This window comes from Sorex fumeus, unplaced genomic scaffold (assembly GCF_029834395.1).
Source record: "Sorex fumeus unplaced genomic scaffold, SorFum_2.1 ptg000072l, whole genome shotgun sequence".
NCBI lineage: Eukaryota > Metazoa > Chordata > Mammalia > Eulipotyphla > Soricidae > Sorex > Sorex fumeus.
The window spans coordinates 35,242,718-35,259,189 of NW_026606129.1; the positions used below are offsets into that span (position 1 = coordinate 35,242,718).

General features: G+C 50.1%; 1 protein-coding gene across 2 annotated transcripts in view; it reads right to left on the minus strand.

The window, feature by feature from the left end:
- Nucleotides 1–15,924, minus strand: part of OSBPL10 (oxysterol binding protein like 10) — a 291,276-nt gene extending 275,352 nt beyond the window's left edge. For both annotated transcript variants that reach the window (XM_056129183.1, XM_056129182.1), the window contains exon 1: nucleotides 15,416–15,924. In XM_056129183.1, coding sequence (XP_055985158.1) covers nucleotides 15,416–15,693 — 278 coding nt within the window. In that variant the 5' untranslated portion in view covers nucleotides 15,694–15,924. The remainder of the gene's footprint in view (nucleotides 1–15,415) is intronic.
- Between the last annotated feature and the right edge of the window lie 548 nt (nucleotides 15,925–16,472).

Below are 16,472 nucleotides of genomic sequence, written 5' to 3' on the forward strand. Positions count from 1 at the left end.
GGGAAAAGCAACAGTACAGGTCAGGAGAAGTTGTTCTCCAGAACCTACCCACAGCCAGCCAGAGGCAACACTGGGTGACCTCGAAAACTGTGATGCCTTCTGGCCGGGACCGATCCACTTGCTGGCCGCACTTCTCAGGCAGTCGTGTGCCTGGCAGCTACTCAATCACCCAGGGACCCCTTCCTGGGGAAAGCCACAGCTAGAGCGGGAGAGAGAGGAGGGCAGAACATGAAAGACTCGCCGTGTTTGGTAATATGCTAATAAAGAGCAATCTGTAGTCTCTAGTCACAGAATGAGCAAGCACCTTTACGTGGAGGGACAACCGCCTCAATGTCCTCGGCAGGTTCTCCAAGTCACGTTCCAAGTGGAAAGGAAAGAAAAAGTAGAATTAAGAAGACAGGCTTTGGAGTCAGCTGGATTCTGACATCACAACTTACAAACTCACTCTATATCACGGCTTCTTTATCGGTAAGAAAGACTCCACCTGCCTCAGTTGGGATTAGGTTTAACTATGAACCGTGGCTTTAAAAAACAATGCTTGGCGGGGCTGGAGCGATAGCACAGCAGGTAGGGCATTTGCCTTGCACGCAGCCGACCCAGTTCAATTCCCAGCATCCCATATGGTCCCTGAGCACCGCCAGGAGTAATTCCTGAGTGCAGAGCCAGAAATAACCCCTGTGCATTGCCAGGTGTGACCCAAAAAGAAAAAAAGAAAAAAAATGCTTGGCTATTCACAATAGCCAGAATCTGAAAACCACCCAAGTGCCCAAGAACTGATGACTGGTAAAGAAACTACGGCACATCTACACAACGGAATATATGTTCCTATTAGGAAAAATTAAGTTATAAAATTCACTTATAAATGGATGAACACGAGAGTACCATGCTGAGTGAAATGAGTCAGAATGATAGGGACGGACTGCACTCATTAAAGGGATATATATTTAAAAAAACAAATACATAGAGACTAAGAACAGTAGAAACAAAGGACGGAGGACTGGTCCATGGTTGATGATTGCCATAAGTGCTGGTTTGGGAGGGCAGTAGGGATAGAGAAGGGACCACTATGACAAAAATAGTTGGAAATAATCACTCTGAATAAGAGCTGCATGATGAAAATCGGTAAAGAAACAAACATGATAACCTCTCAGCATCTGTATTCCAAACCATAGTGCCCAAAAGAGGAGAGAGAGACAGAGAGAGAAGAAAAAGTGGTGCCTGCCACATAGACAGGCTGGTGGGGGGAGGGGGTGTCAGTAGCCAGAGGGAACCTGGAGACAGGGGTGGTGGGGAAACTACACTGGTGGAGGGATGGGTGTTGGAACACTGTATGATTGAAACCCAACTATAAATAGCTCTATAACAGTGTATTCAAGTTTTTTAAAAATGCTTGGCTGGAAGACACAGCTCCAAGACACTTGCTTCCATCTTGCCTGACACTAGTTTGAATCCCCAGCAACGCTTATGGTCCCCTCACTATCACCAAAGGTCATTCCTGGGTATAGAGCCAGGAGCAGCCCCTTGAACACTGCTAATTATGATCCCCAAACCAAAATAATTTAAAAGGTGCTTCTCTGTGTCCCTCACCTCAATCAGAGAAAATTCTGGAGACTGGAAGTCCCAGATCTGTGTTGTGACTCTAATCAACCACATCCTCAGGAGACCTACACTGTCCTTTTCTCTCTTAAAGGCCATCAACCATCTCTCAAGGCTCAAAACAGCTGCTAGAATTCCAGCCATCATGCCTCTGTTCCAGTTCCAGTCACAAGTCCATATTCCAAGTGGAAAGGAAGAGTTTGAAGAAGGCTCCAGGAGACAACTGCATAACCATTCTGCGCACATCCAGAATATAACCGCATGACCATCCCTGGCGGCAAGGGGGAGGAGGAGGGGTGCGATTATAGGCTTATCCGGGACAGGCATGCATCCAGCTCAAAACACGGGCTGTGTGAGTGTGGAAGGGGAGAGGGAGAGAGTGGAAGAAGCTCCAGGTCATTTTGCCGATGAAACTGGAGGGTACACGGAATGTGCCGGAAGCTTGCAGAATGTGCATTCTTTTCCCACCGGGCAACACAAACCTCTTGTGCTCTGTGGCTTCAGTAGCAAACAGGGTTCTTCATTTTATTTTTTGCTTATTTACTTATTTATTTTGCTTTTTGGGTCACACCCAGCGATGTTCAGGGGTCACTCCTGGCTCTGCACTCAGGAATTACTCCTGGCGGTGCTCGGGGGACCAAATGGGATGCTGGGAATCGAAACTGGGTTGGCCGCGTGCAAGGCAAACGCCCTACCCACTGTGCTATCACTCCAGTCCCAAACAGGGTTCTTCATAGAGCAGTTTTACAGCGTGGCCTCCCGTGGATAGTCTCTTCTCTACCCAATCACCACCACCAACATCCTGCATTCTTACCCCACCATACTCCTCTCTTCCTTCCAGGCCTCCAAATTCAACTCTGGAGTCTGGAAGGCTCCCCACCCCCTCCCACCCCCTCCTCACTGCCACCTGCAGAACGAAGTCTTCTTCCATAGCAGTGCTCGCCAGGGTAAACACCCCCACCACCTCGTAACAACAGCTCGAAGCTAAGTGCATCCAAGTGTTTCCTGTGCCCATCCCTGTCCCCCACACACAGCTCTGCGGCACACCCGGCATCTCTGCGACACACACAATGTCATCTGCTTTGTACATCTGAAGAAACAGAGGCACCGAGCATTTAAAGCCCGTATCCAGACATAGAAGTACATGACTGTACTCAGTTGTGGGATATGAAAAAACACAGTAGGAGACTTATACCCAATTTCAGTAGAAACAAGTACCAGGAGGCCCACAGTTGGAAGCTTGCTACAAGGGGTGGAATGGGGAGCGCAGCTAGGATAGGGAAGGTACCGCTATGACAGTGAGAGCTGAAAATGATCTCTCTGGACTGAGTGCTGGAAGAAGGTACAGGGATAAACGTGATAACCTTTCAGTTCCTGTATTGCAAACCATAATATTGCAAACCCAAAAATAAGAGATGGGGGGGGGAGAGAGAGAGAGAGAGAGAAGTGCCTACCAGAGAGGCAGTCTGAGGTGGGGCAGAGGTGGCAGGAGGCAGGAGGGAAACCGGGGACACTGGTGATGGGAAATGTACACTGGTGAAAGGACAGGTGCTAGAGCACTGTATGACTGAAACCCAATCGTCAACAACTTAGTATGTGTATCTCATGGTGATTCAATAAAAATAAACAAACAGGCTAGAGTGATAGCACAGCGGGTAGGGCGTTTGCCTTGAATGTGGCCGACCCAGGTTCAATTCCAGGCATCCCATATGGTCCCGCAAGCACCGCCAGGGCTAATTCCTGAGTGTGGAGCCAGGAGTAACCCCTGTGCATCACCGAGTGTTACACAAAATGCAAAATAAAATAAAATAAAATAGAAAATAAACAAGCAAACAAACCACCTGTCCAGGGTCACACAAAGGGACAAATAACTGAGCCAGGATCCCTACCCAGGCAGCAGTGTACACGCTAGGTCACCACACAGAGGGAGGTTAAGGTTGCGAGAAACGGCTCCCTCAGACCGAATGCCTGCACCAGGCCTGCACCGGGCAAGGGGAGTAGATGTAGTGACAACTGCAACCCACAATCCAAAAGCACTTAAGCAACCGCCCCTCCCCCACTGAGTCCGGACAGGAGGAGTTCAGCTCCTTCAGGCCAACCTGGCTTGCGCACTCCCCAGCTGGGTCCCCGCCTCTCACAGGGTACCTGGCATCTGCCCCAAAGGGTACTCAATGGCTTCGTGGTCCAAAACACCCCGCCAGGCCTAATTACCCGCAAAGAGGCATGTGTCTGGAGGCTGATGCTGCCAGCTCGCTCCAGACTTGGGGACGAGGCCAAGGCGGTGCAGACTCCAGTTAACAACAGGCAACCCAGGAAACTAGTCTCAGCGGTGGCACTGGCGGACCATGAAGCACCCAGCTCTGATGGAGCGGCCACCGCAAAGAGAAGCTGTGGGGCAGACAGACCTGCCTGAGGGCCTTGGGCAGAAGGCCCAGATTCCCCACCCTTCAGGGAGCAACTGAATGAATTTTACTCCTCGGGGTTACTGGTCAACGTTGCCAGCAAACACGGAGCACAGTTGAGAAAGAAGACTGATGAGAAACTGCCGTTGGTCACCTTCCCGCTCATTGTATTTTCATCAAAATATTTATAGAAATTGGCCAAACCCCACACGAACATAAACAATTCTCAAGACTCCACAACACGCAAGGAAAGGCTCCACAGAGCCAGACCCTTTTGAGAACAAGCCTGGCTAACAAGACTGACCTCGGGCTGCTCCTGAATTACTGAGACCAACGAGTCCCAAAATCGAGCACTTTCCTTCTAGGCTGTGGCCATATGTGCTCCAGACTGGTTATTATCAGAAATCAAATTCTGGGCGCTTTCCCTTTTTTAATTCTGCCTTGGACTGGCCCCAAATTGCCTCGCTCAGGAGCCAGGCAGAGCTGCACAAAAAGCCTCCCACGTTTCCGGCACCATCATCTCCCTCCGCCTCTCAGGGCACGGCAGAGCCTCGGGATCGCGTCCATCTCTGAGGGCTCTCAGACCACCACAGAAGCCAACCCTAGGCTGAGCAGCTACCAGCGACAGTCAACCATTCTGAGAACAAAACCACGGGTCACTTGGGCTGGGGAGGTTGGCCAATGGCCTAGAGCAGCTGCCTTGCATGTGCAAGGCCCCAAGTCTGACTCTTGAGCACCACCGGGGGTACCCTCGGATGCCCACCACCAACACCCCACAGCACCACTCAGGTGGCCCAAGCAGCCAAAGCCCACAAGAACAACCCATGGACAGACACCGCTGGGTCACGCCACAGTTGCCTCGTTACCTCTGGGAAGTTCCATCTACCACATGAGAGAGCACGGCCCCAAGTGAAGGGGCACGCCCAAGGTGTCGCACACAAAAAGGAGGCAAAACCAAATAGTAAGGGAGTCTCCATGGTGTCTCCTGCTTGTGTGCCTCTTACAGACTGCAGCTCCCCAAGCAAAGGGATCCCGGGAAAAAGGCAGACCCTCATCCTTCCCAGCCCAGCTTCTGGTCAGTAGCCCCGAAGGAGGTTGGAAGAGGGAACAAACACACTCTGGGGTGGATGTGACATGGCCCCACCACACTGGAAAGCTCTGGGAGTTCCCACAGACACCCCCTGTCGTGGGCTCCTGAAATTCCTACCGTAGATATTTATCCAAGAGAAAAGGCAAGCCCATGTCCATGCTAAGACTTACACACAAACGATATGAAAACTGAATACAAAAAGAAACAAATCTGACTTCACTGGAGATCTCTTGCACTGGATTCATGCTCGAGCAATCCGAGAACAGGCAGTACTCATTCTCGGTGATAAACACCAGAAAGGAGGAGAATGGGGCAGTAAATTGAAAATCAGCACAAGAACCTCGCCGGGGCTGCAGGGAGCCTGATCTTTGGCTCTCGAGGTGGTTATTCAAGCTCATCGAAGAACACCGCAGACCTTACATTTTAGGCCAGTTCATTTCTCCTTTTTAAAAAGGCCTCAGGCTCATGAGTCATTCTGGTGATGGGACGAATCACCGATTACGATGCGCATATTTCTAAAATGCTCAATAACAGGGAAAGAAATCCCAAAGAAAAGTCTGATATACCTGCTCGACAAAATGAAGTTGACTGGCTGGCATGAGAATCCTTCTCCCTCCCAACTCGGCCTACCTTGGTCCTGCCGGGGCTGCCTCATCCGCAGAGATGAATCAATCACCAACCTCCCTAATAAGCCACTCGCCACTTGCTTGCAACCTGCGCCCTTCCCTGAGAGATGGCTGTCACCAAGGCAACGACCAAGGTTGTGGGGAGAGAGGTGGATGGGGAGACGGTGGGTGCTTCAGCATCGTAATCATGCGGGAAGCTGTGAGTGCACGGGCCTCCACCCCCACCCTGGAACATCCAAGTCCTCATCCCAGGACCCCACGAAAATCACATCGCCCTATTACCTTAGAACAGGAAGATGTCATTGCATCATGTTAATGTGATTGCATTAAGGCTCGTGTCAACGGGAAAGTTAGTGGGGACTGTGGGACTGGAACCCTAAGTGTCATCACAGGAGTCCTTCTAAGAGAAAGACAAGGGAGATCTGGCACACACTCAGAACAGGCTCCCTAAAGAGAAGGGCAGAAACTACAGTGATGCAATCACGGGCCAAGGGATGACAGTGACCCCCCCAAATCTGGAAGAGGCTGAACATGAATGGTCCTGCAGAGCTTCTGAAACTTTTCCCAGGCATGACCCCTTTTCAACAGAGAGGCAAATAGGTACATACATCAAGCACTTATTGGAAGTCAATCTTTTTTTTTTTTTTCTTTTTTGGGTCACACCCGGTGATGCTCAGGGGTTACTCCTGGTTCATGCACTCAGGAACTACTCCTGGCTGTGCTCAGGGGACCATATATGATGCTGGGGATCGAACCAGGGTCGGGCCGTGTGCAAGGCAAACGCCCTACCAACTGTGCTATCACTCCAGCCGAGGAAGTAAATCTTAAAATTAATTTTAAAACAATCCATACATTCAATGAAACCAACCCTACATGGGATAATGACCCCAGTCTAAGAGACTAGATTTTTACATAACCCATGAGAGAACACAGGACTATATCTGCACCGTGAAACTGATTCCAGACTTCCAGCCCTGAAACCAGGAGAAAATAACCTTTTTTTTCTTTTTGGGTCACACCCAGCAATGCTCAGGGATTACTCCTGGCTCTGCATTCAGGAATTACTCCTGGTGGTGCTCGGGGCTGGGAATCGAAGCCGGGTCGGCCACCTGCAAGGCAAACACCCTCCCCACTGTACTATCGCTCCAGCCCCAAATATCCATTGTTTTAAGCTACCAAGTGTGTGGTCATTCATGGAAAGAGCCACAGGGAACCGATACAGACTCAAGTCCACGTCATCCAATAAAGCTTCTGCTTTCGGTTCATGTCCCCCATGTATTAACTCCAACCATCTAAAACATATTCAAATTAATTTTAAAATTCACTGGTTTTTTGGAAAGTAAACATCAGAGGCCAGCTTTACTATCACGCCCCAAAAGTTCTTCAATGCAGTCGAAGAGAGAGCCCAACAGGTTGGTTACCTGCTTTAATGACAGGAGGTCCAGGTTTAATTCCCACACTTGGTGGTCCCCCAGGAGCAAGCCCTGACACCAAGTCAGGAGTAGCCCCTTGAGCAGTGGCAGATGTGGCCCAAAACCTAAAGGTAAGCAAATAAAAACCCAAAATAGATGCTAGGCAGGGTTGAAAAGAACAAAGTGCCCAGAAAATTGAAGAAATGTGCAATTAATATTTAAATTTTGTGTTTATCAAGACAACAACAGTAAGAGATGAAATGATTAAGTCACAAGTGAAAGAAATTCTACCTTGCTTTGCTATCTACACAGTGCCTGTTTGTTTACATCTAGCCAAAAAGAGATTCATTCCCAGGTTATATAAGGCCTCTTAGATAATTTGAAAAAAAAAAAGGCAGACACCCCAATACATAAATGGGCAAAGGATTTCAATAGCGCTGTACAAACTATGGCATCCAAATGGCCAACTGCCACATGGAAAGATACTAAACTTTAATAGTCCTCAGGCAAAGACATGGAGCCACCATCACACAGCCAGCAGATTGGCTAAAGTGGAAACAACAAATCCCATCAAGAGAGAAGGATGTGGAACACTGGAAACTCTCAGCTATTCTGGGAGAAGTAGAAACAGAGATACTCACTTTGAAAAACTCTTCCCAGCAGCATATAGTAACCTGGACACGTGCAAACACCGTAAGCCAGTTGTCTGACTCTCAGATGCGCACTTAGAGAGCAACACACACATACACATATATTCATCAGACTCATGAACTAGATATTCACAGCAAGACTAGAAACTGGGGAAAGCTCAAATATCAATCTCCATAGATATAAATATGCCTAGGGGTACCAAACAACAATGAAAACCAGCAGACCGCAACCATACACAGCAACAAGTGTCCCTGCAAAATGTTGAGTAAAAGAGTCAGATGCGGAGCTGGAGAGATAGCACAGCGGGTAGGGCGTTTGCCTTGCATGCGGCCGACCCGGGTTCGATTCCCAGCATCCCATATGGTCCCCTGAGCACTGCCAGGAGTAACTCCTGAGTGCAGAGTCAGGAGTAACCCCTGTGCATCGCCGGGTGTGACCCAAAAAGAAAAAAAAAAAGTCAGATGCAAAAAAAAAAATCACACAAAGCAAAATAGGAAATTCAAGCAGAGACCTAACCTAGGGAACTGGTTAGGTCAGAAGTGTGGGACCTCCCCGCACAGGACTATGACCACAAAGAGGGGTACATGAGCGGGTAGCTACTGATTCTTGATCTGGAGCATATGCTTTGTATGAGAGACTCCCTGGGTTTATTCCCCGACACCACATAGTGCCCAAGCACCCGAAAGAACAATTCCCATGAACTGAGCTGAGGGAAATTCCTCAGCACCTAGGGTGTGGCCCCCAAACCAAACTAAATGGAACTTAGTAAAGTGAATTCACTGAACTATATTTAATTATGAAATGTGTACTTTTCTGAGAGTATGACATACTTCAAGTCTATCCTCTAAGATTTAACTTCCATTATTCAGAATTAGAAGGGAAGAAGGGAAGAACAGCTTTTCTTTTTCTCAATCACGAATCACGACGAATCACGACCATCCTGTTATTCGTCAATTGCCTCGAGCAGGCCCCAGTAATGTCTCCTTCATCCTAGCCCTGAGATTTTTAAGAAGGTGCTATATTCAAGGCTCTTTAGGAAAATGAGACCCATCATTGTTACTGGTATTTGGCGTATTGGGTACGCCACGGGGAGTTTGCCAGACTCTGCCGTGTGGGCAGGTTACATTCGGTAGCCTGCCAGTTTGTCCAAAGTAGGAATGAGATAATAAGATGTCGTGTGGCCGAAACAGTTTTTCTCAATAACTTTTTCAATCAGAGAAAGGAAGGTAAGTTCAATAGAAAAGAGGAAAAGCAAGGAGAATAAGAATCATCCATAGTCCCACCAACCAAAGAAGAAATCCACAGTAGCCACTGAGTTTTAAGAAGTATTAATCTCCTCAAATACTCCAGCATTTGGACTCAGGCAGGATGACTCAGAGCCTGGGCAACTCCCAGGAGAGTGCTCAGGGGATATTCCTGGCTCTCTGCTTAGGGCTGACCCCCAGTGATGCTACAATAACCATATGCTGTGCATATGCAGGGATTAAATTAGTGTCAGCTGCATGCAAGGCAAGTGCCTTAACCTCTATATTGTCTCTCCAGCCCTACAATTTAGGGCTACAATTTAGCTCTACAATTTAGCCCTAAAATGTGTTTGTTTGGGGGCCACACCCTATGGCCACACCCAATTACTCCTGGCTCTATACTCAAGGATCACTCAAGGAGCTGGGCTACGGGCCCCCATGTAAGGGCCAGAGATTGAATCCAGGACAGCCGCATGCAAGGCAAGCGCCCTACCCACTGTACTATCGCTCTGGCACTGCAACTTACATTTCTCAAGGGGAACTGAGCAGATCGTGCGGAAGTAGCAAACCCAAAGCAGGTGCACAATAAAAACTGTGTTTGGTTTCATTTCTCCCCTTTCCTTCCCTCTGCTGATGTTACTGCAAAAGCAGAGATGCCAGGATGAGAGTGCCCGCTGGCAGTACCGAGAATGGAACCAAGGCCTCGTACTTATAAGGCCAGAGCAGAAACCATTGTGCCGTCTCCTGGCCCCTCAAGAAACATTTTGAAGCATAAATCATATTACGCTCTGTTGTGTAACCTAGGCAACACCCCTTCATTATTAATGTCAATGAGGCAATGTAGCGTCTCTAAAGGATTTGAAAGTGCAGGCCTAGAACAATCCGGCAACCCACACAGCAAGATGTGTGAACAGATATTCCAGGGTCAAAAACAGCAACATCAGAGCAGCCATTTTTAACCTGGTATCACCAGTCGCCTCTCAGCTTATTAGGGTGACTCAAAACAACATTCCTTTTACTTTCATGGTTTTACAAATTACTATCACCCCACTGACTTTTCTAAACAGCTCACATAGCCCCCAAATTCTAGGAAATCATGGCTTAAAGCTATAGCCCGTATTCACAAAGCATGCTGTTGACAGAGCGGCAAACCCTGGACACGGGGCCGTCCTTAAAGCCCACACTTCGGCGGCTCTATGGGCTGTAGCTAGATTTCGCAGGACACAACTAAGTCAGGCCCAACCCTGAGGACAGCAGAGAGCAGGGGATACAGCAAACAGAGAAAAAAACCAAGGCAGAAAACCAAAACCTCTAAGAGCAGCAAGCACTGGCTGAAGCTGAACTAAATTCTTTTTTTTTTTTGCCTTTTGGGTCACACCCAGCGATGCTCAGGGGTCACTCCTGGCACTGCACTCAGGAATTACTCCTGGCAGTGCTTGGGGGACCATATGGGATGCCGGGGATCGAACCCGGGTCGGCTGCGTGCAATTCAAAGGCACTACCCGCTGTGCTATTGCTCTGGCCCAGCAGAACTAAATTCTGGTGGATTTATACTCTGTTGCTCTTATATTTTCCTATTCATTCAACATTATTACCAAGCCCTTATTGGATGCCAGACTCTGTTCTAAACAGGGGATCAGGGTAGTAGATAAAACCTAAAACTAATTGTGTGTTCTCAAGGAACCTATGACAGTGCAGGGAAACCCCCAGTAGTAACTTATATATCATGACAGAACATGGGTAAGTGCCAAGAGCAAAATCCAGCAGAGAAGGGAGGCTGGGCAAGAGGGTAAGTCACTTCCCAGAGATGGGAACATTTGCTTCAAGTTCTTACAACCCTCCAACAAGGAGCCATCATATCTCTCCAAAGAATCCCACGGTTGTAAAGCTAAATATGGCCCCAGGGCAACCAAAGCACTCAGAAACTAAGTTGGAGAGACAGTGCTTGAGTATGGTACTTTCTTTGCACTTAACTGGCCCTGATTTGATCCCTGACATCCTATATAGTTCCCCAAGCACCAGCAGGAGTGATTCCTGAAGCACTTTACTGGTCATACCCAGTAAAGCAGAGCATTACTGGGTATGACCCCAAAACAAAAAAAAAAAAACAATAAAAACTAGGGGAAGGAAAGGGTACAAGAGGGGAGGGGGGAAGGAAGGAGGAGGAGAAAGGAGAAGAAGTGAGAAGAAGGAGGAAGGAGGATGAGAAGGAAAAAGTAGGAAGGAGGATGAGAAGGAGAAAAGAGGAAGGAGAAGGAACAGGGAAGGGGGAAGGAAAGGAAGAGAAGGAATAGGAAGAAGAGGATGAAGAAGAGGACAAAGAAGAAGAGAATGAAGAAGAGGATGACAAAGAGGAGGCGGACAAGGATAAAGAAGATGGAACAAGCAACTAAACCAAGATATTTATGCACCACAAAATATCCACTTAAGAAGAGATGATGTGGAGATTCGGATAAATTTACCACTTTGCAAAATCTTTCATTTGTTTGTTGATTTTGGAGAAAATCCAGAGGTACGCAAGGCTTACTGGGTTTGTGCTCAGGAATCACTTCTGGTGCTCTAGGACCATAAGCATTGCTGGGGATCAATTCAGGATCAGCTGCATACAAAACAAACACCTGACGCACTGCATCATGAGACCATGGCAGCCCAGTGCAATTGAGGAACTAGTGCCATAAGCTGGGTACCAAATGGTGATGAAGGGCTCTGTCCACATCCTGCTGACCATCCAAATAAAATGGTCACTGGGAGGCAACGATTTTCTTTGGCCAAAATGTGCCTTTCTTAAGAATTCAAGATCTGCCTTTGCAGCAATTTTCCCATTTTGACAATTCTACCCATTACCAAAAGCTGGTTCCTTGTGTACATTTCGCCTTTTCTTCAAATCACAAAAAGTAAAAATAAAAAAAAAAAACCTTCAACTGTTGAAATGTCATTTCCCAGTTCCAATTAGAAAGGATTACTTCAAATATATGAGCACCCCCTAAACAGTTTCTTCTGGGATTGAGAGTAACATTGGTCTCAGGACATCAGCAAACTGGTATAACCAAGTTCTTACCAAGGGGAGACCATTCATACTGATGTTAGCCCGAGGCACAGAGGATAGGACGTTTGCCTTGCACAACCGGGTTCAATTCCCAGCATTCCATATGGTTCCCTGAGCATGGCCAGGAGTAATTCCTGGGTGCAGAGCCAGGAGTAACCCCTGTGCATCACTGGGTGTGACCCCAAAAGGAAAAAAAAAACTGATCCTAGCCCAGGGCTGCCTTCTGTTTTACCTACAAATATTCCTGCTTCTGTGACCCTGGTCTCCCTAAAGGGCACCTCGGCCTCTCTGCCTACACACACAATCCTCCCTAACCTCTCTCCTCCACTTCAATCTATTAGCAGTTTCTCTCTTCCTTATGGCAAGTCTCTTTATCACCTGTGCCCCAAACCCAAGCCCCAGCATCTCTTGCTGGTCGCCCCCCACACACACCAGCTGGGCTCCTAAACTGGTCTCTGCTTGCCAGTCTGAGGCCCTAGAAAGATTCACCTGCCCACTGCTAGAGCAAACTACTTTTTTTCTTTCGGGGTCACACCCGGCGATGCTCAGGGGACCATATGGGATGCTAGGGATCGAACCCAGGTCGGCCGTGAGCAAGGCAAATGCCCTACCCGCTGTGCTATTGCTCCAGTCTCCAGAGCAAACGATTTAAAGCACAAGTCAGGCTGCGTTGCCTCTCCACCTAAAATCCTTCCAGGCAACCTGAGCACAGTTTTCTATTCCTCCTCTGGTTCACGTTGACTTGGTGCTGGCTTGCTTGCCGCAAGTTCCCAGCGCCCCTCTCCCAAAAGCTCACTTCCTGTGAAAACCAAACAGAGGGGGAAGAGCTATTGCTCTGGAGGAACAGCACAAATGGATTCACTCAAAATGATTCCCACAAACATTTGCCCTTAGTTCATCACTGAACACAAAAATGTGAACTCTGCAAGCAACTGTCACTTTCTGAATACTGATGATCATCTGCAAGGAGGCATTTGCTCTTGAACCCCATTTTACAGTCTCTACCAGGCTGTTAAGGCTGAGACAGTGTCTTGAGTGACTATAATAGGATGATAAAAGCCCCTCCGTGCACGTTTTCCCTGGGCTCTGATGATGTCACCCTCTCGCAGCCAACGAGCTTAAGCCAAGTGGCCCATATTCTGAAGTTGAGTGTGTCCCAAAGGTTCAGCTACTTTTCCTGGGATCAACTCTTTATGTTGTTCAGATTCTGTTCTGGCCCAAACTGACTTTCTCAGGGGCTGGGGTGGTAGATTACAATGCTACTAAGAAAGTCTAAATAGGATATTGAACATTTAAAAATATATGCTTTACTAAGGCCAGAGGTATAGCACAGCACAAATAAGGCACTTATCTTGCACGCGGCCAACCCAGGTTCAATCCCTGAAACCACGTATGATCGTACCTCCTTACCAGGATTGATCCCTGAGCACAGAGCTAGGAGTAAGTCCTGAGCAAAACAGAGTGGGCCCTCGCCCCACAAAAATAATAAATTAAATACATGCATTATGGGGCCAGGCCAACTTAGGAAAGTGAATTTTCTGCAATAAAAACAAGCAACGCGTGCAGTTGTAAACAAATGCAATAAAGATGAGCTTGAGCAGTACACCAGACCCACATGTCACCTCTGAACCTGCCATCATCTAAGTGGTCTCACTGATATTGCTGTTGTTGTTATTAATATTTCTTCTTCACAGTCTAACCTCAACCTAAATCCCCCAGTGGATTTTAAATTATACAAAAAGCATGAACTACTCCTAAATCCACCCCATAGAACAAATCCTTTAATATACTTTCCAGGTAAAATACCATCCCCAACTTAAATAACTTTAATCCAGCGTAAAAGCCTGGTTGGTCCCATAAGCTACTTGGAGAGGAGGGGGGAGAAAGGGACAGTGTGACAGAAAAGTGACTGCCCAGAACACAAAACATTGTCTCTGTCAAGGTAACCTGAGGTGCCTTGAAAAATGACACAAATAGCCACGAACTGAAATCGGATTTAGTCATATCTCTCCCTCTTATCCCACGCATTCTATCTATTCTTTTTCAGCTTCGAAGGGGGGAAAAGAGAGGCAAGAGCAAACACTAGGGCTATTTTCAGAAACAAAAGGATTTAGAAGTTAAAGAGCAACTTCCACTAACAGAGTAGCAGCAGACGGATCTCCAAGGCAACCCAGGTGACTGGGAAGTGTCTCCCATACCAGTAGAGAAACAACAGAAGTTTCCATAGGTACTCATCTTCCTCCCCATGCCTTCCCTGTAAATTACCTCCCAAGTGTCCGAACTAACACTGAACCTCTGCAAAGAAACTCCCTGGAGTGAAGACCAAGAAATCAAGCCCACCCAGCCAAGTTAAGAGCTCCCGAAGGAAATTCAAATCTCCCAAGCAGCCTTAGGAACTCCATGTCCTCAAAGGTAAAGAGCCCTAGCAAAGGCAGGACAAAAGACCTCATCAGTGGCCTCTCCAAAAAGCCCCAATCTCCCGGTGGAGTCGTTTGTATTTCCCTCTGGCTGGGTTTTCAAATACAAATTAAAAATGTAAACAGCAGAGTGCCACATCTGCTCCTTTCAAACCTGCCTCGCCAAGGAGACCCGCCGCCGGGTAACCAGCACCCACGGGGTGCCGGGAGGCCCCTTCCCTTGGCAACCTCATAGTGACACGTGTCCTTAACTAGACTTCTCCACCGCGAGGGCACAGCGAGCAGGCACGACTTCAAAGGAACGGAGAGGGAGATGATGATGGTGGTGGTGGTGGTGGTGGTGATGAGAATGATAGTGAAGTGTCCGTTTCGAATGCCCGAGCGGATACTATACAAATCTACTACACTTGGTGGCCAGACTGAAGGCTCCAAGCCGCCAGCTGGGGTGGGGGCAGCGCGCGCGCGCCAGAAGGCGCCGGGGATCAGTGGCACGGAATTTTTCTGTTGTTTTTGCTCCTGGTGTTTGCAAACACTGAAGTTGTATAGGAACTCTGTTATGAGGCCACGTGCCAGGCTCGGACCAGACGTTGGGTCAGGCTTACTGCCGCGGGGCATAAAGCTTGCTCTCCCTCTGCGTCCCTTTTCCAGCCCCCACCCCACCCCCCCTTCCCAGGGTGCGGGCGCCCGCACGCAGGGCAGAGCCGGGAAGCCCAGCCTAGTGCCCGCAGGTGCTGTCGCCTCCCTCCCCGCCACTGCGGCGCAGCTCCGGAGGGGGGATCATGATAACGCACCTAGTCCCTCCCGAGCACTCCGCCTGGGAGTCGGGCCCGGGACGCGGGAAGGGGCCAGTGCGGGGCCCACTTCCCGCACGCCGCTGGGAGGGAACGCACACTCACCACCCAGCCCGGGGCGGCGCGCGGGGGCGCGTTACCTGTTCTGCCAGCCCTGCAGGAGGTTGGTGTATTTGCTGAGCACGCCCTCGAGCGCCGGCTCCCGCCTGCGGCCGCCGCCCCCGGACGGGCTAGCGGCCACCGAGCCCGGGCTGCTGCGGCTGCCCCCGCCGCCAAGCCCGGCCACCGCCGATCGGCTGGACACCCCGCGGCTGGCCAGGGAGCAGGAGGGCGAGGAGCCCGCCGAGGTGGCGCGGCTACTGCTGCGGCTGCTGCTGTTGCTGCCCCCGCCATCTGCGCCCTGGGCCGCCCTCTCCATGGTGCGTGCGCGCCCGGGACGCGGGTGCTCCCGGCCGCGGTGGCGGCCCCGGCGCTGGCGCTCGTGGAACAGCGACGGCGGCTACAGCTCCGGGAACTCGGGCCGCGCGTGGCTGTTCCAAATCCCCGGGAAATGCCTGACTCATACAGGAGGAAGAGGAGGAGGCGGCGAAGGAGCGCTGGGAAGGAAGCCAACGGGGCTGGATGCAGCTGCGGCCGCCCCTCCTCCTCCTCCTCCTTCTCCTCCTCCTCCTCCAGCGGCGGCCCCGGCCCGGCCCCGCCCTCCGCACTAGTTTCCCCAGCAAGTTCGGAGCGACCCGCGGCGGTAGCGAACCCCGAGTGGCGTCCTCCTCGCCTGCGGACGCGCCCCCGGCGGGTCCCGGGGTCCGGGGCTGGGCGGGGGGTGCGCTCTGGAACGCGCGCTGCAGAGCGGGCGCGCCCTGCATCCACGCCCTGCCACCCTGCGCGTTCTTACTGCCGCCCCCTCTCGGCTCGGAGGGGGCTATAGGGAATCGATCGGGGCACGTCACTCCCCTGCCCCCAACCCATCTCGGGACCTGGAGGGAGGGAGGGAGGGGCGCCCCCTCCGGGATCTGCGCCTGCCCCGGCGTCCTCTCGGTCTCCCGCGCCAAGTCGGGCCGCACGCGCGCGCGCACGCACACACAAACACACATCACACACACACACACACACACACACACACACACATCAGAACTTGGGTTCCTTGTCTTCCACGCGCGCACACACATACACACGCGCGCACACAAGGACGCGGCAGCC